Raw genomic sequence first — 24263 nt, 5'->3', positions numbered from 1 at the left:
GGTTAAAGGGATACTGTTATGAAAACTTTTATTTTTGAACCATTAAATGTATTCATTTTAGTTATTTTAGTTTTTAGTTTATTACTAGGTAGAGACTCCAGCACCTCAGAGGTCCAGGTTAAAGGGAAACGAAAGGCAAAATCACTTGGGGGTGCCAAAATGTTAGGCACCCCCAAGTGACTTTAACCGCTTACCTCGTACCCCGGGCTGGTGCCCGGGGCACCTGAAGCGGATCGCTTCCTTCTTCCGGTTTCTGTTGCTGGAATGCCAGCGGTGGGCGCATGCGCAGTAGAGTTAAAAGCCGACTTTAATGTTTAAGTTCGGCTTTTCACTCTAATGCGCATGCGCGCGCAGCGAATCAGGAAGAAGCAAGCGCCGGCAGCTACCCCGGGCTGGTGCTGTACTCTCCTCACAGGGGCACCAGCCCGGGGTAAAAGGTAGGTGGTCAAAGTCACTTGGGGGTGCCTAACATTTTGGCATCCCCAAGTGACTTTGACTTTCTTTTTCCTTTAAGGCTGATGCCACACCAGGCGTAGGGCTGATTTTTTCGGCAAGCGGAAAAACACTTGCCGAAAACTCAGCCTTACGCCTGCTACTTGTGCCTGCACCCAAATGAATGGGATACGCTCGGGTGCAGGCACATGTAGCCGATATACGCACGAAAACGCGAGAGAATGCAAAGTCTCGCGTTTTCATGCGTATATCGGCTACATGTGCCTGCACCCGAGCGTATTCCATTCATTCGGGTGCAGGCACAAGTAGCAGGCGTAGGGCTGAATTTTCGGCAAGCGTTTTTCCGCTTGCCGAAAATTTCAGCCCTACGCCTCGTGTGGCATCAGCCTAAGAGAACCTCATTACTTAAAGGAATACTGTCATGGGAAATGCATCAGTTAATAAATAAAGCTTCCAGCAGAATCCTGCATTGAAATTCCTTTTTCAAAAACACAAACAGACTTTTAATTTTTACATTTTAACATGGTGTTAGCCATATTCTTTATTTCCCAGGGTGCTACAGCCATGTGACCTGTGCTCTGATAAACTTTAGTCACACTTTACTGCTGCGCTGCAAGTTGGAGTGATAGCAACCCCCCCTTAACCCCCCCCCCCCCCAGTAGGCAACAATGGGAAGGTAGCAAGATAGCAGCTCCCAGTAGATATCAGAATAGTAAGAAATCCAAGTCTGGCTTGAGTCTCCTCTAGTTACATGGGAGTAGAAGAAACAGTAGGTTATCTGAAAGCAGTTCTAATGTGTAGTACTGGCTCCTTCTGATATCTCAGAATCGGGCACAATGCACTGAAATGGTGCCTACACAACAATATTATAGCTAAAAAAACATTTGATGGTTTAAGGATATAAAGAGTAGAGTAAATTATTTGCTATGTAAACAGTGTAATTTAGAAATAAAAAGTACATCATAAAAATCATGACAGAATCCCTTTAAAGTGGGATCAAAAAAATGTAAAGCTTTTTAAGGTGACAAATGTTATTTAGAACAATGGGTTAGGCTGTTTTCCACAAAAGTTGCTGGATTGGCTTAGATGTAGGCCTACCTTTAATATCTTACCATAACACTAATTGTTGTGTCTAATGGAAAATTGATGTGGAGTTTTAAACACATGCTGTATTTTAACAGTTTTGGTGTTCTCAGGTAAAGCCGTAATGGTCAAACCACCCATGCCTGCCTATAGATCCTTTCCTTTTAAAATTAGATACAGAGCCTATGGTAATCTCTGACTGTGTCAGGCAAGATCACTTGGCATTGTGGAAGATATTGGTGCTTTCAATCACTCATAGATGTAAATGATGAAGAATTGAAAAAGAAAAAAAAGAGAAACTGGAGTTTCTGGAGGTAATAAAAATAAAAACCTTAAAACTGAATCCCATGCATAAAGAAATGAACCATGTGTAACCTCCCTTCGACCTAATTAAGTTACATAATCAGTCCACATGGTGTTTCACATTCGTATGCAAATATTGAAGCCATAAACCACAACGTTAGAACTTGGAACTTTCACTCCAAAGTAATGTAAAGACAAAATCTAAAAGATATACATTTTATTCTTCAGCATCATGTCAGTTAATTTAAAACATCCCTATCCCATAAAAGCACAATAGGGCAGCAGTTAGAGAGGGGCCACTCCTATATAATGTAAATGTGTACCACCATAATTAGTTGATGTAAAATTATACGTAAACTCGTATACGAGTTTAAAATCATGTAATAGTCCACTTTAAATGTGACTGAAATTTTGCGGCAAATAGTAGCATGTGTTATTATTAGTCTGCAAACATTATATAGCTTGCTCCCACTCCTTGGTGCAGATCTGCCTCACAGCCACTTGTATGTTTGGATACTTCCACTCAACACATACACTAATCACAATAAGGTCAGACGAATGCCTGAAAATTTAATAAACCATTCAGGCCAACCTCAGGGCTTTATGCATTTAGCCTGAAAATCCACTCAGTTTCTCATTTTTTTTAATTTTTTTATCTTAAATCACTATGAATTCTGTCTACACCCTGAAACATACCTCCCTGTAAAAGGCCATCATGACCACAATATACATGTCTTGCTATCACTGACATCATATTGCAATTTTGGATATCTAGCACGTTTGTAAATTCTCCCTTTTATCTTTCCCATATATATAGCACCACAGTGATATGTGAATAAATAAACTACATGAGTGGTCATACAATAATTGACCACTCCTGAAAATATTGGAAAAGTGTGAGATTTACTAATATAGGGCATTGTTTGCACTCACCACACTTGAAGCAGCATGTACAGTATGTCTGTCCAGGGCCGCCATCAGGGGGGCACAGGGGGTACAGTCGTCCCGGGCCCGGACGATTTTAACTTTAAAAGGGGGCCCGGCTCTGCTACAGTTTTCTTAGTAGCTCGGGCCCCCTTAAATCAATTCCGGGCCCTGTCATTGGTGGTCAGCGGGCGATCCTATTGGTCGCGCCCCGTGCGTACATGCACATCAGTATGCACGGGGCGCAACCTTATAAAAGGGCTGGCGTCTTTCGGCACTCAGAAGTGCAGAGGAGTCATCAACGAGGTACCTTGCTGCTGAAGCCGGCGCCGCCAGAGGAGCCGAACAAGCCAAGGGGGGCTGGGCTGGGCTATGCTGTGCTGTGCTGGCTACCAATGTACTAGGGGGGGCCCCTGCTGGCTACCAATGTACTAGGGGGGCACTGCTGGCTACCAATGTACAAGGGAGGGCACTGCTGGCTACCAATGTACTAGGGGGGCACTGCTGACTACCAATGTACTAGGGGGGCCCTACTGGCTACCAATGTACAAGGGGGGGCCCTGCTGGCTACCAATGTACTAGGGGGGCACTGCTGGCTACCAATGTACAAGGGGGGGCACTGCTGGCTACCAATGTACAAGGGAGGGCCCTGCTGGCTACCAATGTACTAGGGGGGGTACTGCAGGCTACCAATGTACAAGGGGGGGCACGGCTGGCTACCAATGTACAAGGGGGCACTGCTGGCTACCAATGAACTAGGGGGGCATTGCTGGCTACCAATGTACAAAGAGGGGGGGCACTGCTGGCTACCAATGAACTAGGGGGGCATTGCTGGCTACCAATGTACAAGGGGGGGGCACTGCTGGCTACCAGTGTACAAGGGGGGGCATTGCTGGCTACCAATGAACTAGGGGGGCATTGCTGGCTACCAATGAACTAGGGGGGGCACTGCTGGCTACCAATGTACTAGGGGGGCCCTGCTGGCTACCAATGTACAAGGGGGGGGCACTGCTGGCTACCAATGAACTAGGGGGGGCACTGCTGGCTACCAATGTACAAGGGGGGACCCTGCTGGCTACCAGTGTACAAGGGGGGGCACTGCTGGCTACCAATGAACTAGGGGGGGGGCCCTGCTGGCTACCAATGTCTCATGTCTGTGAGTCCTTTGTACTGGTGGGAGGGGGGCCCAGAAAATTTTGTTGTGAGGGGCCCCGTGATTTCTGATGGCGGGCCTGTGTCTGTCCCCCAGTCATGCCTTAAAACGCTTGAACAAGAAATTCAGCATCTGAAGAGCATGTTCTGTGTAAACACAGATACTTCCCATTTGGGATCCCATTAAAACACCCTTTGGGGTGACGGGATTTTGCATATAGTCAGCTATTAGCAGATGTTGCCTTTCGATACAGATTAGTATTAATGTGTACCTGTTCATCTACTTCTAAACTAATGTCCAAAAAGTTTAAATTTGTATTGTGACAATTCATAGTAAATTTTTGATTAAATGGGTTATCTGCCAGTGAGTTGACAAATTCTTGCAATAGGGACTCATAAGGCCAAGGGCACACTATGCGGATGATCTCATTTCCCTGCCTGCGTTTTGTACACAGGCAGAGTAAAGTAGATCATCTGCATAATGTGCCCTTGGCTACAAAGGAGAAGAAAAGTTACAATCACTGGGGGTTGCCAAAATGTTAGGCAACCCCCCGGAATTGTAATTGCTTACCTTATACCGTGGGCTGGTGCTCATGTTAGGGTAGCCCAGGGTAGCTTCTTCTTACTTCGTCTTGCTTTTGTATATGCAGTAGAGTGAAAAGCTGAACTTTAACAACACACACAAACAATAAGTGGAACCATACTCACAAGTCTTAGAAAAATATAAAGACGCGTTACCACGGACTTTTCATGCGTTTGCCGAAATATGCCATTATTTGCACAGCAACCTATTCCTATGTATACACAAAGGCAGCTGCCAGACCTTGCGGAAATACGCAGCATTTTTTTTACTATTTCGCACTATAAGCACCATGGGAAACGGGATTTGCTACGTCACCAGTACTAGGCTGAAAAACGCCATAGTCAGGGGCTGTGTGGGTTGTGCAGCGTTTTTAGGCGGAGAAAATACGCAGCGTAAAAACGCCACGTCTCAGTTCCTATGCTTTCTGGCTGATGTTTTGGTCACTTTTGAATGCTGGCGGTGCATTCACTCTAGTGGTAGCATGAGACGCAGTCTACAACCCACACAAATGGCTCAGGTAGTGCAGCTCATCCAGGATGGCACATCAATGCGAGCTGTGGCAAAAAGGTTTGCTGTGTCTGTCAGCGTAGTGTCCAGAGCATGGAGGCGCTACCAGGAGACAGGCCAGTATATCAGGAGACGTAGAGGTGGCCATAGGAGGGCAACAACCCAGCAGCAGGACCGCTACTTCTGCCTTTGTGCAAGGAGGAACAGAAGGAGCACTGCCGAAGCCCTGCAAAATGACCTCTAGCGGGCCACAAATGTGCATGTGTCTGCTCAAAGAAACCATGAGGGTAGTATGAGGTGGGGGTTGTGCTTACAGCCCAACACCGTGCAGGACGTTTGGCATTTGCCAGAGAACACCAAGATTGGCAAATTCGCCAATGGGGACCTGTGCTCTTCACAGATGAAAGCAGGTTCACACTGAGCACATGTGACAGACGTGACAGAGTCTGGCGACGCCGTGGAGAACGTTCTGCTGCCTGAAACATCCTCCAGCATGACCAGTTTGGCAGTGGGTCAGTAATGGTGTAGGGTGGCATTTCTTTGGGGGGCTGCGCATCCCTCCATGTGCTCGCCAGAGGTAGCCTGACTGCCATTAGGTACCGAGACGAGATCCTCAGACCCCTTGTGAGACTATATGCTGGTGCGAATGGCCCTGGGTTCCTCCTAATGCAAGACAATGCTAGACCTCACGTGGCTGGAGTGTGTCAGCGGTTCCTGCAAGACAAAGGCATTGATGCTATGGATTAGCCCGCCCGTTCCCCAGACCTGAATCCAATTGAGCACATCTGGGACATCATGTCTCGCTCCATCCGCCAACGCCACGTTGCACCACAGACTGCTCAGGAGTTGGTGGATGCTTTAGTCCAGGTGTGGGAGGAGATCCCTCAGGAGACCATCGGCCATCTCATCAGGAGCATGCCCAGGCGTTGTAGGGAGGTCATACAGGCACGTGGAGGCCAAACACACTACTGAGCCTCATTTTGACTTGTTTTAAGGACATTACATCAAAGTTGGGTCAGCCTGTAGTGTTTTTTTCCACTTTAATTTTGAGTATGACTAAAAATCCAGACCTCCATGGGTTGATAAATTTGATTTCCATTGATAATTTTTGTGTGCTTTTGTTGTCAGCACATTCAACTATGTAAAGAATGAAGTATTTAATAAGAATATTTCATTCATTCAGATCTAGGATGTCTTATTTTTGTGTTCCCTTTATTTTTTGGAGCAGTGTGTGTATATATACTGGAACAAGGACAGCACTCCTAGGATTTAAAGAATTGTAAATAAAATGTAAATGCAAAAATAGAAAGGTTTATTACTCAACATTTCAGTCTCACACAGAAACCTTCATCTGGACATATTATGAATTGACAAAGGCACTCCTGCGAATTAGTAAAGGCATAGATATATAAAACTGTAAAGTTCAAGGATTAAACATATCTACACAGGTTGTCATGGTAAATCAGCAGGGTTAAAATGCCAGGCCTTACTTAAAGGTAGAAGTTGCAAATTATTAGACAAATGGAAAGAAGAGCATACTGTAAATAAGAACTCTATTAAAAAATCAGTCAAAAAGATAGCAGTAAGAAATAAAGCCAAGGTTTAGAAGTAAGAATAGCATAGAGTTTTAAATATACATATTCATGGGAAAACATTTTTGTTTTACAAAATGTATCAGTTAATAGCACTTCTGGTAGAATGAATTCTGCAGTATGAACAGTGTAATATAATAATAAAATTTATATCATAAAAATCATGCCAGAATCCATTTAAAACAATTGCTTATAAATAGGGGTTTACGATATTTGGTGTTTGGTTTGGGATATGGCTAAAACTAGTAACAATGAGTCTTTTAGATGCAGGATACTGGCTGTTGGGATTTTTTCTGTGCTAAAAAGATGTGTAGAATAGTTGTCGTGCTTGTTAACTATGAGAGGAGATAGAATTTCATGTGTACTAGGAATGCACTGCTTAGACAGACAAAAATATCACTACCTTTTTGTTAAATTGGAAGTACATACTGATTTATGACTCTTTTTTTACTAATCATTACATGGGGCAACCCCTCAAAGCGCCACCATGGCTTTAATTGCTAAAAAGTTATGGTTATTATTTTTCATACTTACTTCTATATCCTTTTTTAACTTATTTTTTGCAAAACAAGATGTAAAACTGTAGAATGCTGTATTTGCTCATTGTGCTCATGTCCCTTTGGCTCATACCACAGGAATTTTATCACATGGTTGGGTTCCTGTACATTGAAAGGTGCATTCAGTATGATTTCTGCATGCAGTGAATGTATGGACAAGAGATAAAATGTGGAGAGGAGTATTGATTAAGCTCAATATAATCGTATAAAACAAAGTTTTAGACTGTTTGTGGGCTCTGAATTGTCACCCCGACAATTTTTGTACCATAGGGATCAGTGGTTCAGTCAATCAGAAAGAAAATTTCTGTCGCATAACAATAATATGACAATATCAATGGGTGACCTACAGTGTATTTCCAGGACATAACTTTCATACGATTGTTGCCTTTTATTGCCACTATTATTAATGCCAACAAATCAGCAGGTTTGTTATTTTTAGGACTTCATAATCCTACAGTTTTAATGTTGGTTTTAGATCATTACATTAAAATGTACGCTTGATATCCGAATGTTCGTTGTAAGACGACCAAAATCTGAACATGTATGGCCAGCTTATGAGTAGCAGCAGCATTAACCCTGTGCCTGCATCAGGCATTAAATTTCTGATTGCCAGACATGTAACAAACATTCACTATCCTGATTTTAAACGGCATAGAATCCACTTCGTGTTCAGGATGCATATAATGCAGTTTTAAGATGTGGCTATGTGTGTTGTTTTTTTCTATTCCTTCATTTTATATCTAGCTCTTATATCCATACATTTTTATGAATCTCCCCAACACTGTTATTAAGCACAAAGAAAGGCATTATATTCTGAAGTTATTGTCTTTCTGGTTCTTCCTCCGCATATACTAATTAATTGTCTTAAAGGAAAATACATAAATAACTAATGCAATTATTACACCCATTACAAGCTGATGTAATCAGTCAGTAGCCCTAGGATCCCTGGCTGCTTGACTACATGCCAGGCTGAGTAACGGCATCAAAGACAAAATATACACCACCTGACTGGGGTACAACATGTTTTTTCCCCTTAATTGTACCCTTGATTACACCCAGCTGCATCTTTTAAACTTACTCTTTTACTAAATAACCCCCTTAAAGGCAGTTATTGTTCTGAATCATGAATTCCTCCACCCTTCCTTGCTCTCATCAAAACGTTCTATGTTAATATAGTTGCAGTTCTCCTCTTTTCTTGCTTTCTTTTCTGTGTGCTTACTTACACTTTGCCTTTTGCCATTCTTGTCCTTACACATCATGGACTAACTTGTGCCCCCCTTTTATTTCACAGTCTTCTGCAGAATGTCTCGTGAGGTTCTGAGTTGCTAGTATTTGGTTTATTGTTTTCTTTATGTTTTAAACCAAGTTATGTGAGCATTCTTTGTGATTTACACTCATTATGTGTCATTCTTGAAAAGTGAAAAATCACTTAAATTAAAACATCAGCCATCAACAAATAGACAACTCACAAATGTAACTGGTCTTAATGGTTTTTGTATGCAGCTCTTTCAAGCTGTCAGCAGCTCTCAAGGTCTTTTTCAACAGAATCCTCCTGGTTGTTAGAATATGTGCCATTATAAATGAAGGAAAAGCAGCAGCACATGTATACTGTGCAAAAAGGTTATTTGGAACAGCAAACAGTAGATTTAGCAAGGTCCCTACAACTAAATCTGAAAACCAAATACAAAGCAAGAATATAAATGAAACAAAAATTATGAAAATTACACAAAAGCCTGGTAAAAATCTATTGGGCAAAGTTTTGGGAAAACTTTGGTTGCTCCTCTTGATGTGTTTCATATGTACTGTATATACTCGAGTATAAGCCAAGTGTGACTTTTTCAGCACATTTCGGGTGCTGAAAAACTAGGCTTATACTCGAGTATATACAGTACTAGCACCCTCTGTCCTTTGTGTGCAATTTAGGCCATCCGCAACCAGACCCTCCAGTGCCCTGGCCCACTCCCATATTCATCTTTATCTACCATCCTCACCTGTCCCATTCTGCACTAGATATTGCACTTTATGTTCTATATAAACTATATATAGTTTTGAAGGATTTTAACTCTTTGTGTTTTTGCTTGGCTGCTGATTGAGCTAAGGGGGTAGTACTCTTAAGGTATCATTGTTGATACCATATTGTTTTTGTTGACCCTCTTGTCCACTTACAGAGCTAGTTTACTGTTTTTCTTTGAAATAAATATTTAAAACCATATACCCCACTGATGCCTCATTCAGTGTCATTTTATTGGTATTTATTTTGATTATTAAAACTTAGCAGTAGCTGCTGCATTTTCCACCCTATGCTTATACTCGAGTCAATAAGTTTTTCCAGTTTTCTTAGGTAAATTAGGTATCTCGGCTTATACTAGGATCGGCTTATACTCGAGTATATACGGTATATGTATGTATATGTACTGCTAAAGCAGTTGGAGTATACTTGAGCGGCTTCTTCAGTTCAACTGAGTGGTTGGGAATTCCACAGCATTTAATCCCTTAAAGTGATACTGACACCAAAAAATTTCTTTTAAAAATATGAACCTACTTCCAAACCTAGCTATAGGTCATGTTGACTGTTTTTTCCTAAAAGTCCTGTTTCTCTACATAAATCTTACTGAAGATCCTGAACCCAACTGTCTGGCAACCCGACTGTAGCTTCTCAATCTGTCAAAAGGACTACGTCATAAACTGGGAGGATTCAGCTTGCCGTTTGCTTCAAAGTGTTCCCCCTCCCTCCCTCGCATAGCATTGCATGGCATTGTGAACTAGATAGCAGGCAGGCTTGATCTTTCTGTTGCCTGCCTACTTCAAAGGACTGCCCCCCCCCCCCTCTGCTCTTCCCACGAAAAATTGTGTGTTGCAATGGGCCACTTCTGATCCCAGCACAAAATGGCATGTGGAAGACGTGCATAGAGATGCGTATGATGCGCTGATGTGCATAACACCACATATAACACATTTACACACATACCGCCATAATGGTGAGTCATACATGTCATACAGTCTGTGCCTCAAAAAAGGTTGGGGACAGCATCCAATCACAGTATTACCAGTGTGATTCAGTTTGCTGTCTGGGCTAATAACTTTTTCAAATATTACAAATCTTACAGGCTATATGTTGACAATGATAGGTTTTTATGAATTTGTCTAGCTGAGCTACTGCAAGTATGTATCTTTGTTTTTAGTCTATGATTTGACTTATAAAAACAAGAACAAAGATATGTGAATATAAGACTTTGGTATGGCCACACATTGGTTTTATAAGCTGTTATCTACATAGTGCATAGTTACAGTTGAAGGGTTACAGTTGAATTTTTTTCTTGGCCAAAATGGACATGTATAAGTGAGTCACTTGTAAATGTCTTTCCTGGTTCAATTCAACCTTTAGCAGAATAAATAGTATTAGATTATAGTGGCAAGCCCTGTTATACTACTACTACTATTGCCTTTGACAATTGACCACAGGCGTGCAAGTCTTATACTGTTATGGTTATTTTCCTATCTTCTCAAATGTAGTAATAAATAGAATGATTTCTCACACAGCTCTCCTCCTCAAAGTGCAAGCAGTGACTCTAGCCAGCCAATAAAGAACCAGGATAACACGAGCAACATCACTGTGCTAGGTGAGTATAGTTTACCTTTACTAGAGTACCCTTAGTTGAGGGATCCATTTATAGCAGAACTCCCATCTGTAATGTACGCAGGCATCCCTTTGCTTGATAACTGGGTCTCATAATTGTTTGCTGAAAGACCTAGCACTGATAATAATTAATTTATAGCTTATGTGACACAGTGATTCCCTCTAGTATAGAGTTTACAGGAAGCAGTCTTTGGAAAATCAGTTCTAATCAGTCTCCGCAATTAAATTATATAGACATAGGGGTTCTTTCTATTCTTTTTTTTTTTTTATACAGTCAATGGAGAAAGCTCCCATGCAACAAGTTCAGAACTGGATGTGCCTGCACAAGATGAAGCTTTCAGCAATATCAGCAGCCCTTTACCTTCATTGGGGTCAGAATTACGCTCAGAAGACAATGAAGATACACAATCCTTGCAGCCTTCGGCTCTGACTCCCACTTCAGAGGGCCTTCCTCCTGGGTAATTAACACTGGGTATATCTGTTGGCGCACCTCTGAGAGTCTAATGCATATGACTGTTGATTCGTCAGTCTTGGTGTGTAAAGGAGACTGTGGCATATAGATTTGGTGGAGTCTGTTGAGCCATGAATGTAGTATTATGTGTCTGACTGAAAGGCATCTTTCTCCTTCAGCACAGTAAAGCTATTTGTGGAAATGGGACAATCCTGTGCAATAACTCACCTCACTAGGGTGGGAGGGGGGCAATTTTGTCTAGCTTATATTGGGATGGTCAGTTAACAGTGCAGCCCCACCCTACTTAGTCGTTTTGTAATATCTTATGTGGGCAGTTCCTGACTATGGATCATACCAGGGTACCAGTTTGTCTGAAGTTTCCCACTCTGATTTATTTTTTTTTTAATATCCGACAAATCAGCTTTATCATTGCAGATTTATATATATATTTTATTTTTTTTTTGTTTCACATATGTAAACAGCTTTGCAGAGTATTTTTAATAGATTTAGTTTTCATATTTTAGTTAATAAGTGCTTGAAAAAAGTGACTAGGTCATATATATCATTTCATCATCATTTCATTTATATCATGCTCTCTTTGTTGTTTCCAACACTGTTCTTGTCCTTCGCACATAATTATTAGTAAAGGGAGTTCTTGAAAACCAGAGGTTGGCATTGGCTACTGCTGTTGAGGTTCTAGTTCAGTCTATTTGTTTGTGCCTCTGTTCTGTGTTTTGGGTGTTAACCTACAGTGATGTCTTTAATACAAAGAAGGGTTAAGAGAGGCCCAGGAGTGCTTGTTTATTTGATTGGTGAGGTCAGAGGCTGGGAGCAGTGTCAGTCACAGGTAATTAGGGCTGTGCTCTCACTGGCTCTTTATGTGAGCTGTGTGAGGGGCACTGTTCTTTTCACTGAGCGCTTCCTGCTCAGAGCTGCTGGAAAACTTAGGCTTTTACTGTGAAAACCCCCTTTATGTGAACTTTGGAGAGAAGTGAGCCGATCGTCTGCTCCTGTATGATGAACATGGGAGGTTTTGGGGGCGAACTCCTCTGTTTAGTTGAGTCACCTCCCTGTTTGGAATGGCATATTTTGTCATCTGAGAATTAATTATTAATGATTAAATTTTGTTGTTTTTTAAATTTGTGTTTAACTGCATGATGGAAAAATGTTAGTTTGTGTCTTTTTGTCTTTTTGTATGTGTATGTACTTTATTGTGTGTTTTTACATGTTCCAATAGGAAGACAGAAATGTATATGCTAGTATCTTTCTCACTCTCTGAGGGCATTGAAAACTGGTATTTAGTATCCAGTGACATAAGATAAGTATAATATATACATAATCTGTATATGTGTGCGCATCTTAAAACACAAATACCAGACCTACATAATCTCTGCTGCAAAGTGGTTATATAGAAAGAATCAAACATGGTGCGGAGCTTCTTTGCCAAACAAAAACAGCAGCAGACATTTATTGGTACAGATTTTGAAGTAAGCCCTGGCTCTCCAATTATTGCTAACCTATCAGTGACTGCATCCTCCAAACCAGTGTGTGACCGACAATGCTGGGAGTTGTAGTCCAGCACCACCTGGATAGCCACAGCATGGCTATTGATAATATATACACACAAACATTACAAAGGTAGTATGACACACAGAATTTCTCTGGTCTGTGTAATAAGCCACAACTTTGTGCATGTGGATTTTGTGTGTCGTGTGTCTGTAGCTCTGTCACTGAGGTGTACATGGCTGGTGCTATGTGCAAGGTAATTCTTTCTTCCTCTGTCTTGGCTGCTGTTCCCTGCTCCAGCTCACACAAAGAGACTCTGTCTGTCGCTCTGGCGCAGGGGCTGCGGTTTCCTCCTGCAGTTAGGAGCGGCTCCTTGGCAGTGAATCTGTAGTACTGTGCCTGATTCTAAGAGTGGACAAGCTAAGCCGAATCCTTGTACCAGCAGGGCAACAGAAACCATGCTTTTTTCCCCTGTGTTTTCTCCCTGGGTTGTCGCTCCCCACTCTTTTTTTAATATCCCTGTGTTAGTGTGGAACTGTAACCATAAATGCCACTGTTTGCATATGTATATGCCATACGGTTTTTCTCTTACATTGTAAATGTTTCATGTTTGCATGCTTCCCTCTAAATCCTTGCTGTGATTGTGTTAATGTTGTAGCCCTCATCGTGTGTGTCTTGTTGAAAGATGCATTGGTTGGTTATGTGTTGCCTATTTAGTGACCCGCTGTCGCCTGATCTGATGCAGGCTTTTTGTTAGTCTGGATAAATAAATGTCCTATCGGGACAGTGTGCAGTGATTCTGTAGACAAGGCACCCACAGTGTCTGTGACAGAGTATGGAGTGGCTCAGATGTTGGTGCCAGTTCTGTACTGGAGCTGGATGTGCTACAGACTTTGGTCTGACGACACTTCCAGTTAAAACCTCAGTTTCAGACACTCCACAGATTACATGCATGGTCACATTTGGCAGATACCTTAGTACTTGTTTGTTTTATTTTTTTCATTGGCTTTAATGCTAAGAACAGTTAATGTTAAAAGAAGATAACTTTTTCCTTGGTCATATCTGCTGTCACCCCATGTCCTTTAAACATATTCCCCAATGGGAGACTCATCATTTTCAACATGAACTGAATGTAGGGATTTTAACATTTACACTGAAACAATTATTCACCAATGAGCTGCCACGTGACTTTGGGTATTTAAAGTTCCACATGCTTGGAAATGTTTGTATTTTTTAAATCAGAACCAAAATACATCCTTCCATTACAATACAGATTTGTGGATGTATTAATACTCTGTTCTAAGCCTGGTGTGTGCTGCCCTTTCCTGCCCCTGCCACACACTCACTGTATACAGTGCAGTGGTCAGTCCTGTGCTTTGTGTTTTAGGTGGGAGCAGAGAGAACTGAGCAATGGACGGGTTTACTACGTAGACCATAACACCAAGAGCACTACGTGGGAGAGACCCTTACCCCTCGGGTAAGACCCCCACCATACCAGTTAATGTAAACCCCACCAAGCTGTGTCATTGCCTCTGTGGTATATCTATAGGAGTAATCTTGTTAAGACACCAGAGCTAGAAATTTGTCTGTAGTGCTCCAGTCTAGCTTTTTTGTCTTTTATGCAGCTGGGAGAAACGTGTGGATAACAGAGGTCGTTTCTATTATGTTGACCACAATACTCGAACAACCACATGGCAGAGGCCCACAGCAGAATATGTCAGGAACTATGAGCAATGGCAGTCACAGAGGAATCAGATGCAGGGTGCCATGCAACAGCTGAGCCAGCGTTTTCTGTATCAGGTGAGAGTGCAGACGCCCCCAAAGGTTAGGAATTAGCAACGGCAGGCCACACAAAATACACGTGGTTTTCCATCCCTTGCATGATGGTATTGTTACCTGTGTGTTCTTGTGTGGTAGTGTAATTGCTTCTTGTCTACTAATACAGCTCTGAATTTTTAGAGCATATTCAAAAGTTTGAAAACATAATAAACACTACTGTAATGGCATGAAATGGGTCTCTAAAGAGAATTCTAACCTTTCTTTGGTAGAGAAGCTGTTTAATGCTTTGCATTAGCAAAGAGAGTTGTGAATTTGTCCTGAGATGCCCATTATGTCAACAATGTAGTTTTGGGAAGAGGGAAGGACAACACTTGTATTGTTGGGCACAATGGTGAAATCACAGGATTTGGACTGGTAGGACATTAGAACATATAAAGTCATTCCTCCTAACTATTTTAGCACGTGGCATCTGTCCACTTCTCCTTCGCCAGACAGCTAGAGTTTTTATTAAATTAGCTGTTTTACTATCTTTAAGAGAACATTTTTAGGGTTTGATACAAACTCTCCACAGTGGAGCCTGGTCCTCATTCCCTAGAGGCCTCTGAGCTGGTCAGAGAGGGGGTGTTATATAAACATTAGCACGCCACACGCCCCTTTTGCACCTCCCAGCAATTTCACACCCCCCCTTTACACACCTCCTCCTTCCCACTAAGCATCTCCTCACTGCAGGAGAAGAAAGGTACATTGTGAGCCAGGATCTAAGGGAAGGGGGGTGCAGCTCTGCCTATAAGTTGCTGAATGTTCTTCAGTTTGGGTTATTCTTGCACACCGCTCTGCCAAGGGACGGGCTTGATTGGGAGGGGAGGAGGTGAGAGGGGGTCTGTGTAGAGGTGGGGGGGTCAGGATCTAAGCCCAGAGCTGGGAAGAGCTGGGCGTTTACTGGTGGCTTGTGGGAATGATTTCATTTGAAAGGCCTGCAATATTTTCCCCTCTGGTTTAGGAGCAAGTCGGACGTGTGAGTGCTGAGTCCAGCTAGGGACATCTGATGAGCACATGGCATCTCCTGCTCAGCTCACTATCACTCCAGCAGTCATATGTCTTGAACCATTCTATCACTAGGGGGGAAATTTGCAGTTAGCTATTTGCTTTCCCACACCCTCACACTATCCATTGCTGTTTCTCTGTTTGCAGCCCTCATCTGCTGCTCCTGACAATGACCCGCTTGGACCGCTACCCAACGGATGGGGTAAGTGAAAGTGCATTCTTGAATGGAGCTGTATGTGTGACCCTTTTCAGCTGCATAAATTATTGTACAGCTGACAAAATGATTGTCCTATATGTCTATAATTATTATAGGAATATAGGAAATTGTCTCTCAGTATGATGTGAAAATATGCTGATTTAAAAAATTACTTCTTTTTATATACATTATATAGTTATATTGGTCCTAATAAGGTTTCTAGCTATGTCCTGAATAAGCAGTTTGGTAGCCTAAGGCTAATTGCTGTTATGGTAAAACCTGCTTTTTTTTTTTTAGTAATCATGCTTAATGTTTCCTGGCATGATTCACTGGATATATTTTTTCATTTTCTAGTTGTTTGTAAAGGATAAAATGAGGAGTTATCTTGACTACTGCCAGAACGTCTCCACAGCCTATGTCAATTCGCTGTGGGCGAGAGGGAGGGGTGGTATTACTTTCTAAAGTGGAATTTTCCACAGTTTGGGTCTTAAAATAAAAAACCTTTAGCATGAAAATACATAACAGTATTATTAAAGGAAATATTAACCCCCGTGACCCATTTTATTTTATAGTGGTAGTTCTAGAGAAAAAAACTTTCTTCAACCTCACTGTTTTCTAGGTTGGATGATCTGCAGTAAACTACCTCCTTATTTTCTTCAGAAAAAAAATATAGGCCAGAGGATGTGGTTATTTTATTATTTTAGAGGTTAAAGGCTGTACAGTATCTAAAAACGCATTTCAGTTGAAAAAATTTGCTGCCAGTTGTCACTTTATAAAGAATCATTAAAAAAGGGAAAGGTATTAGAAAGCTATGGTGAAGGAGCCTTGTAATGAGAGGATTTGTTGCAGCAACACGTGGGTGACAATAGAATAGAAGCTTGTAACTTATCAGGACAGTCCATGCAGAATAGATATAATTTCAAGTACTAGAACACCTTTTTAGCTTAACTCTGGTGGCTAGCATCAACTTTGTATAAATGAGTACCCACACACCACCAGTAAAAAAATTTTTGGGCAGACAGACCGCTTGCTGTATCTGCATTCCCCTAATGAACTGTATGCAGTACTGTAAATGTAGACATCTCTAGCTTTTTATCTCTGTAAACATGGTTTAAAGTATATAGCCACTGAAATGGAGCAATAAAAAATATGAACAACATGCCCGGTTTATTTTGTGCTGATTATGCTGTACTAAAAAGTCCATTGAGGCGGATCCATTTATGTGTTAGAGTTTGCATATGTGCTGTCTGTCTGTCAGTGTCTACATAAAAAGGTTTAAAAATCTAGAAATCTTTTCATGCAGTACAACTGTAATTGTTAAAATGATTTTCTGCTGCCCAAGGACATTAGCCCCATAGTATGTTACAATGTCAATATTTAATCACACTCCATTATACTACTTGTATTAACCCATTTGTATAATAACTTCATTATAAAGTATAATTTTCTTATTTGTTTCAAAAGGAATGCTGCTCATTTCTGCTGTTGACTAGCACATTTTTGACAAAGTGGATTTAAACACTTACCCCTTATATTTTTTAATTCACTTATACAAGCCTGAAAATCAGCAGAAGTGTAGGAGGAGGATAATTGCAGGTTCATGATTTGTAGAGGAGCGGCTCATATGGCTGCCTCATGTTTTGCTTTTAACTATTAGTGTAAGGCAAACTTCCTAAAGGCAGCTGAACAGTGTGAGTCAGGGGAAATCCAAGCTGTTTATTTGTGTCATTAGTATCTGCAGTGTGCAGATAGAGGGATGGAGAGTAACGTAGAACTTGGTTCATGATGCTAAAGAATGTCTGTGTAACAAGTTACAGGTCGAACAGTTATATTCTGGCTGCTTCTGTTTGGGACTCACGCCAAATCTCTCTTCTCCCTCGTGAGTGTCAGCACTCATCACCTGGCTTAAACGCTGCTCTGTCAGAGCCAGGAATGTGGGGAAAATGGGAAGGAATCTGTTATTTGTGTGCATGTTGTATGTATATGCACATGTAATGTGCATGCATGTATATTTATCTGTTTATTATCATTTAGATACCAGTTTTTAATATAAATCCAGCAGGAGAGGTACTTGTCTGGAATTGCTAACTTTTTGTGGGTATTATAGGTATTATATGCTTTTGTGGTCAGTAATCAACTGCATGTAGACCTGTAAGCTGAGATTGCTCTATTGACTGCGCCTAGTGAGTGTTCTTTTTATATGAGATACCTGCAGCAGAGTGCACTACAGCAATCTTTTTCAGAACCACTGTGAAGAGTTCTACATGTTATTTGATTGATCAAATTGCTAATTTCAACCATAGTCCCTGACAGTCTGGTCATATGCGTCAACTGGGCATGCAGTTTAGACAGACTGGGAATAACCAACTTAAGCTTTTGATTTGTATCTCAGTTACAATAGTTGTGTAAGTCCGAGAAATATATTGGTGTTAAATGAGACAAATAATTCTATGCAAGTTAGGAATTTTAGGTGAACTGACTGACAAACTTTTTTTTTAAACATATGTTGTGCAACCATAGATTTTTTATTAATTTGGTATGATTGTATGCATCAAACGTATACGTATCTTGGTTATGTACTATTCTGTATAGATCCTAATGTCACCTTTGTACTGTTTGCTTTTTTACTCATCATTATCATTTTTTGTTTTAACAGAGAAGCGTCAAGATAATGGCCGGGTGTATTACGTGAACCACAACACTCGAACCACACAATGGGAAGATCCAAGGACTCAGGGGTGAGTTGGGGGAACACCATGTATTTATGGACATTATTATATGCAATATAGTTAGGTTATAAAGTTAGGAATATTATTCTCACACCTTTCCAAAATAAAGTTGGGTGTGTGACACAGGTCAACAAATACCTATCTGTACAGAGTGATTATATACTTCAGACACTTGCTGGAAGTGATAAAAGCTTGTTTATACTTACTGTCTGTTTCAGTATAATGTTTAAGCAATATAAAATACAATGAATTATAATAATAATATAACTGAGAAGGCCACTCAGAAAATAGTTACTGAAATCTATTAAGGGGTGATATATATATAGATAGATAGATAGATATAGATATATATGTATATGTATAGTGTGTACATAAAAATCACAAAATATATTTATGTCTGCACTAACAGCCTTCTTTCCATCTTTTATTTAGCATGATCCAGGAGCCAGCTCTACCCCCAGGCTGGGAAATGAAATATACTAGCGAAGGCATACGCTACTTTGTTGATCATAACAAACGTGCTACCACTTTTAAAGACCCTCGTCCAGGTTTTGACTCAGGGTATGTGTAAGGGAAGGATGGGGTGGAAAAAAAAAACATTGTAAAAACTGGACAAAAATGTGAAATATTTATAAATATAAGGAAAGATATGTGATTGTAATGGGCAGAATCTTGACAGATCAACTTTAAAAAAAAAAAAAAAAGTCAATGATTTCTGCCAACTAAGCTAAATGAGGGATTCTGGGATTTCAACTCATCTGTATCTAAAGACCCTGTCATTGAGATAAAATGCTTGGCACCGATGGTGATAAATAAGATGTTGTGGATGAAAATAGAGAAAGTAATAACTATGAAAAACGAAGAGAAAATATAAAGATGAATTGATTTATATATATGCCCATGTGTAATGAGGTGCCAGGACTTGGTAGTGTTGAGTTTCACATAAAGGAATGGATGGGCAGAATAATGAGCAGCCAATTGTCTTATTGAAAACCCAGGAATACCTTATTCACTTGTTTAGGCTAAGGTGTTTACAGCCATATTTACTACTGACCTCATTCTTTCAGGGTCAAGCAGGGAGGGTCACCTGGAGCATATGACCGAAGTTTCCGTTGGAAATACCATCAGTTCCGCTTCTTGTGCCATGTGAGTTCTTTAGTAAGCTTGTGTACATAATAAAAGGGTAAAGGGTAACTTTAGCTGTAATGGATTTTTTGAAAGTGTGTTGCAAAAAGTAAGGAAGGTTAAATGGCTCCTGAAATATATTAACCACAGTGTGTATGAATGTGGGACCCTACATTGTATTCTCCACTGGGGTAGGAAATATGCCTGTGCTTTATAAAGGATAATAAAAATGCATGGGTTTTGATTCTCATGTATACCCCTTATTCTCTTTGTTGTAAACTAAGACCAAACTGCAAATATTTTTACTGTCTGTTTTTAATATTAACTCTTTTTAATATTAACTGTTTTTAAATTGACCACACCATCTTAGATGCCTTTTGTGAGCAATTGCTGTGCCACAAAAGTTCTGCACAGAACCTCTATATAATAAATTCTGTTATATATGTTTAATAATGGTAATATTCTGTCAGGATCTGTTTTTTTTCCAAATCTCTGCTACCAAAAAAAGAATGTAAAGAAAATAATAAATCCTCTTGTCATTAAATATGGAGCTTTGTTTGAAAACCTTAGATTCATTGAAGGCCTGATTTTGCCTGTTATGCCTTTAATTCATGTAATATTGAGGGGATAATAGGCAGAATGTCCATGTGGCAGTTTAGTGATTGTGCTTATAATCCATCTGGATACATTTAGCTAGCTGGATATCTAACTTTGTTTTTTGGATGCAAATATCTGCTAATTTAAATATATATTTTCTTTTAGTCAAATGCTCTCCCAAGCCATGTGAAGATAAGTGTGTCCCGGCAGACTCTATTTGAGGATTCCTTCCAGCAGGTAATAGAAAAGGTCCTTTTAACACCTATTGTGTAACAACCAGCTTCTCAATTCACCTTCTATTGATGACATAGTTTACAAAATGTATTAATTATCCACTTATGTTACCATTGGATACACAGAAACCTAAAGCTGCTACAGTATGCTCATTAACATGCAGCCTATTTCATTGGCCTAAATGGCAAACCAATGCAAGATGATTTGATTTCCTCGGTGGCTCAAAAAACAGTTATATATTACAGGAAGCTATTTCTCAAATTATCTGTAAAGGTCACATCTTGTTCTACTGACAAACATATGACCAATTCCTCCTTTGTTTCCTACTGTATCAGATAATGAATATGAAGCCATATGATCTGCGAAGACGTCTCTACATTATAATGCGTGGAGAGGAAGGTCTGGACTATGGTGGAATAGCTAGGTAAGTAGACTTTTGTACACTGCATACCGTAGAAATTGTACTAGAGGGTTTATACAAAATGGTAGGGTGAAGGAGACTTCCCTGACTTTAGGAGGCATAACTAAGCTGCATCAGTAAAAAGTACAACCATCCATTTCTATCTGCATTTTTTAGTGCAACTTTTTTTGTTGTTCACTTTCAGAATTGGTACTGCTTTCCTTCCACTCCTTGTTTTCAATTTATTGAGTATTTGTATGTCTCCATGCAGGTTCTATATATGTTTTAGCTTTTCATTTTCTTTTCATATGTGTTTGTTAGCTCATATTCCTCTTTGGTTTGGTTAGTCTTTGGGTTTCTCTATTGTCTTGCCTCCTGTGTCACTGTCTGGTTCCTGTGCTCCTGGCTGCTATCTCTCCCTCTCTGTGTCCTCCCAGTGGTTTTACCCTATGGTAGGTTACGTCAGGCTGTTCTACCACAGGGTAGAACCACGGACAGGATACGGGGAGCTCTCAACATGGAGCAGTTCACCACTCTACACACTGTGCAGCCTTACAGCAGATACGATTTGCCTCTGTAGCTTATTGATAATAACTACAAAGATTCCACCATGGAGCTACATAATACTCTCCTTTACTGTACAGAATATACGATTTAATTGCTGCTCTATAAAATGTTGTAAGTCATCATAACTCTGCACGAATCCACTGACTCTCATCTGTTTGTCTTTTCTTCCTTACATTTGTTCTTTTTCCCCACTGCTGTTTCTCAATTGTCTTTTCTGTGCTTTCTTTGTCTATCCTTTTCTTTTCCTCATGTTCTCATTTCAGGGAGTGGTTCTTTCTGTTATCACATGAGGTACTGAACCCCATGTACTGTCTGTTTGAATATGCTGGCAAGAACAACTACTGTTTGCAGATCAACCCTGCTTCATCCATTAACCCTGATCACCTTACGTACTTCAGGTTCATTGGTCGATTTATTGCCATGGTAGGTAGGATCTCAGTGGGGATTTGGTGTGTCTTAGTCACTGTTCCTTCTTTGAATGGTTTTCTGTCTTTTCTTTTAGGCTCTTTACCATGGGAAGTTTATTGACACAGGCTTCACCCTGCCATTCTATAAGAGGATGTTAAACAAGAAACCAACCTTGCGGGACCTTGAATCCATAGATCCTGAATTTTACAACTCTATTATGTGGATCAAGTGAGTTCCACCTAAATGAATACAAGAGGAGGACTAGTGACTTTGTATTTAGCCTTTGCTATACCAAACTATACTACTATATTTTATTTCCTAGTAGACGAGTTCCATACACTCAACTTATTCTATATATAGAAACCCTTTTCTTTACATTATTGTATAAAAATCCTAACCTCTGACTTTATTTTTATTTATTTTTAAATGTATTTTACCAGTTTCTTCCATAGTTGCTACCCCAATCTAAATTTACAGCCTCCCATTATTCTAATCGTGTTCTTGCTTTGTGTTCTCCCCATGTATTTATCTGCCACATGTTTCTCTCTACTGTGCTTGATCACGTCCCTATAAAGAACAGAGTACTTGCTTTGCTTTCAATTTACTTCTCTAGTACTCACTTTTTTCTTCATGTACTCATCTGTTGCCTGATCTTTGCACATGTACATACTGCACTCATTTGTTCTTTTTGTGTACCTTAGCATCTTCTCTCTACCTGTATTCACTTATTTCCTATGTCTCTTCCCATGTATTAACCTAGTAAGTGCTACTTATCCCTAAATTCACCAATTGCTTGCTTCTCTACAAGTGTACTTACCTAGTGCTTTATCCTCTTTATGTATTCTGCCTGCTTTTCTCTCATGGACTTTACTGTGTGCAAATTAAGTTCTTGGTTCTTTTCCTCCTTTTTCATCTAGTTTATGCTTTACATCTCTTGTGTACTCAGTGTTTTTTCCTCTTCTTGGACTTTTTTGAACTAGTGCCAGCTCTTCTTCCTGTATGCTTATTGCTGTTCTTTTTCCACTTAACTAACTCACCAGTTGCATGCTACTGTGCCTGTGTACTCAGCCAGTGTCTGTGTATCATTCCCTGTACTCACTTTGTGCTTCTCTTTCACTGTACTTAGCTACTGTTTATTTCTGTTTTTGTGCATACACCTAGTGTCGCCTACTCTTCCTGTGTAAACAACTAGAGCCCACTCCTCTCTTTTTTTAACTTAATCTAATGCCTTGTATGAGGTAGTCAGCTAGGAAATGTTTGTGTTTTTTTGTAGTTGGTTTTGTACCCCCTTACATTCAATATATTTAATCTTCTCTCTACTGCCTCCTGATGTACTCAAAATGTGCCTGCTTTTTTCTTATGTACTCACTCTTTGCTTGTCATATCCTTTTATGTGCTTACACTCTGTTATTTATAATAATACCATTTGCATCACACCTTAATTGTAAGATAACATTTGGTGATATTTTCTTACTGTAATTTATATTACAGGGATAACAATCTTGAGGAATGTGAACTAGAGCTTTACTTTGTGCAAGACATGGAAATTTTGGGAGAAGTGACATCTCATAAGCTGAAGGAGGGAGGTGAAAACATCCGTGTGACTGAAGAAAACAAAGAGGAATTCATTAGGTGAGTGTGCAGATAACAAAAAACTGTTTAACTTTAACCTGTTATCTCCAATAATGGCATCCCTTTGCCAGCAGACAGACTGATTAATATACATAGCATAAATGTCACCTAGAAATCATCTGTGTGTTCCAGAGGCACAGTTCAGTGGTTGTTTTTCCAGACATATAATACTCACACATTACTATTGTTTTTGAAGAAAGCTGAACAATTATACCTGATTTGCCAGTTGATCATATTTCCTGCCCTTCTAGTCTGCTTACTGACTGGCGTTTCACTCGAGGAGTTGAGGAGCAGACCAATGCTTTCCTGGATGGCTTCAAAGAGGTTGTTCCCCTAGAGTGGCTCCGTTACTTTGATGAGAAGGAACTTGAGGTACTTCTACCGCACATTTTTTATAATTAGAGAAGATATGCTTCTCCGATGCGAATATTAATCATAGCTGAAATATCTGGATGTTTGGGACTTGGGCATCACACATTTATCTCTTTTATGGTGGTTAAATAGTGTTCTTTTATTTGCAGCTAATGCTATGTGGTATGCAGGAGATTGATATTGCAGATTGGCAGAAGAATACTATATATCGCCACTACACCAAAAACAGCAAGCAGGTTCAATGGTTTTGGCAGGTAAGTAATGAATGAATACTTGTGTATGTAATAAGACCTGTAAAGTAAAAAAAACCTAAACAAACAGATAAACCATTAGGTAATTCACCATGCAGTAATGTACCCTCAGTCAGAAGAATCCGCTTTTTTTTTCTTATAAAGAGTAGAGAATTGAAGAAAGTAGTAGTGCACATACGAT

General features: G+C 40.2%; 1 protein-coding gene and 1 non-coding gene across 4 annotated transcripts in view; both read left to right on the top strand.

The window, feature by feature from the left end:
• The window catches only part of wwp2 (WW domain containing E3 ubiquitin protein ligase 2), a 52627-nt gene that overhangs the window by 25611 nt on the left and 2753 nt on the right, over positions 1-24263 (top strand). The window contains 15 exon segments of one of the 3 annotated variants that reach the window (NM_001097372.1): positions 10695-10774; positions 11066-11249; positions 14136-14225; positions 14374-14548; positions 15719-15773; positions 18424-18505; positions 18929-19057; positions 19564-19642; positions 20384-20455; positions 20788-20876; positions 21683-21842; positions 21922-22055; positions 23319-23459; positions 23711-23831; positions 23981-24085. In NM_001097372.1, coding sequence (NP_001090841.1) covers positions 10695-10774; positions 11066-11249; positions 14136-14225; positions 14374-14548; positions 15719-15773; positions 18424-18505; positions 18929-19057; positions 19564-19642; positions 20384-20455; positions 20788-20876; positions 21683-21842; positions 21922-22055; positions 23319-23459; positions 23711-23831; positions 23981-24085 — 1696 coding nt within the window. 3 annotated transcript variants of the gene reach the window in all.
• On the top strand, positions 21270-21363 carry mir140 (microRNA mir-140). Its single transcript, NR_049585.1, has one exon. It is a non-coding gene; the product is annotated as a microRNA mir-140 (primary transcript).

The sequence above is a fragment of the Xenopus tropicalis genome, chromosome 4, assembly GCF_000004195.4.
Source record: "Xenopus tropicalis strain Nigerian chromosome 4, UCB_Xtro_10.0, whole genome shotgun sequence".
In the NCBI taxonomy this organism is placed as follows: domain Eukaryota; kingdom Metazoa; phylum Chordata; class Amphibia; order Anura; family Pipidae; genus Xenopus; species Xenopus tropicalis.
The sequence above is the reverse complement of the archived record's forward strand: the minus strand, read 5'-3'. Positions and strand labels throughout refer to the sequence as shown.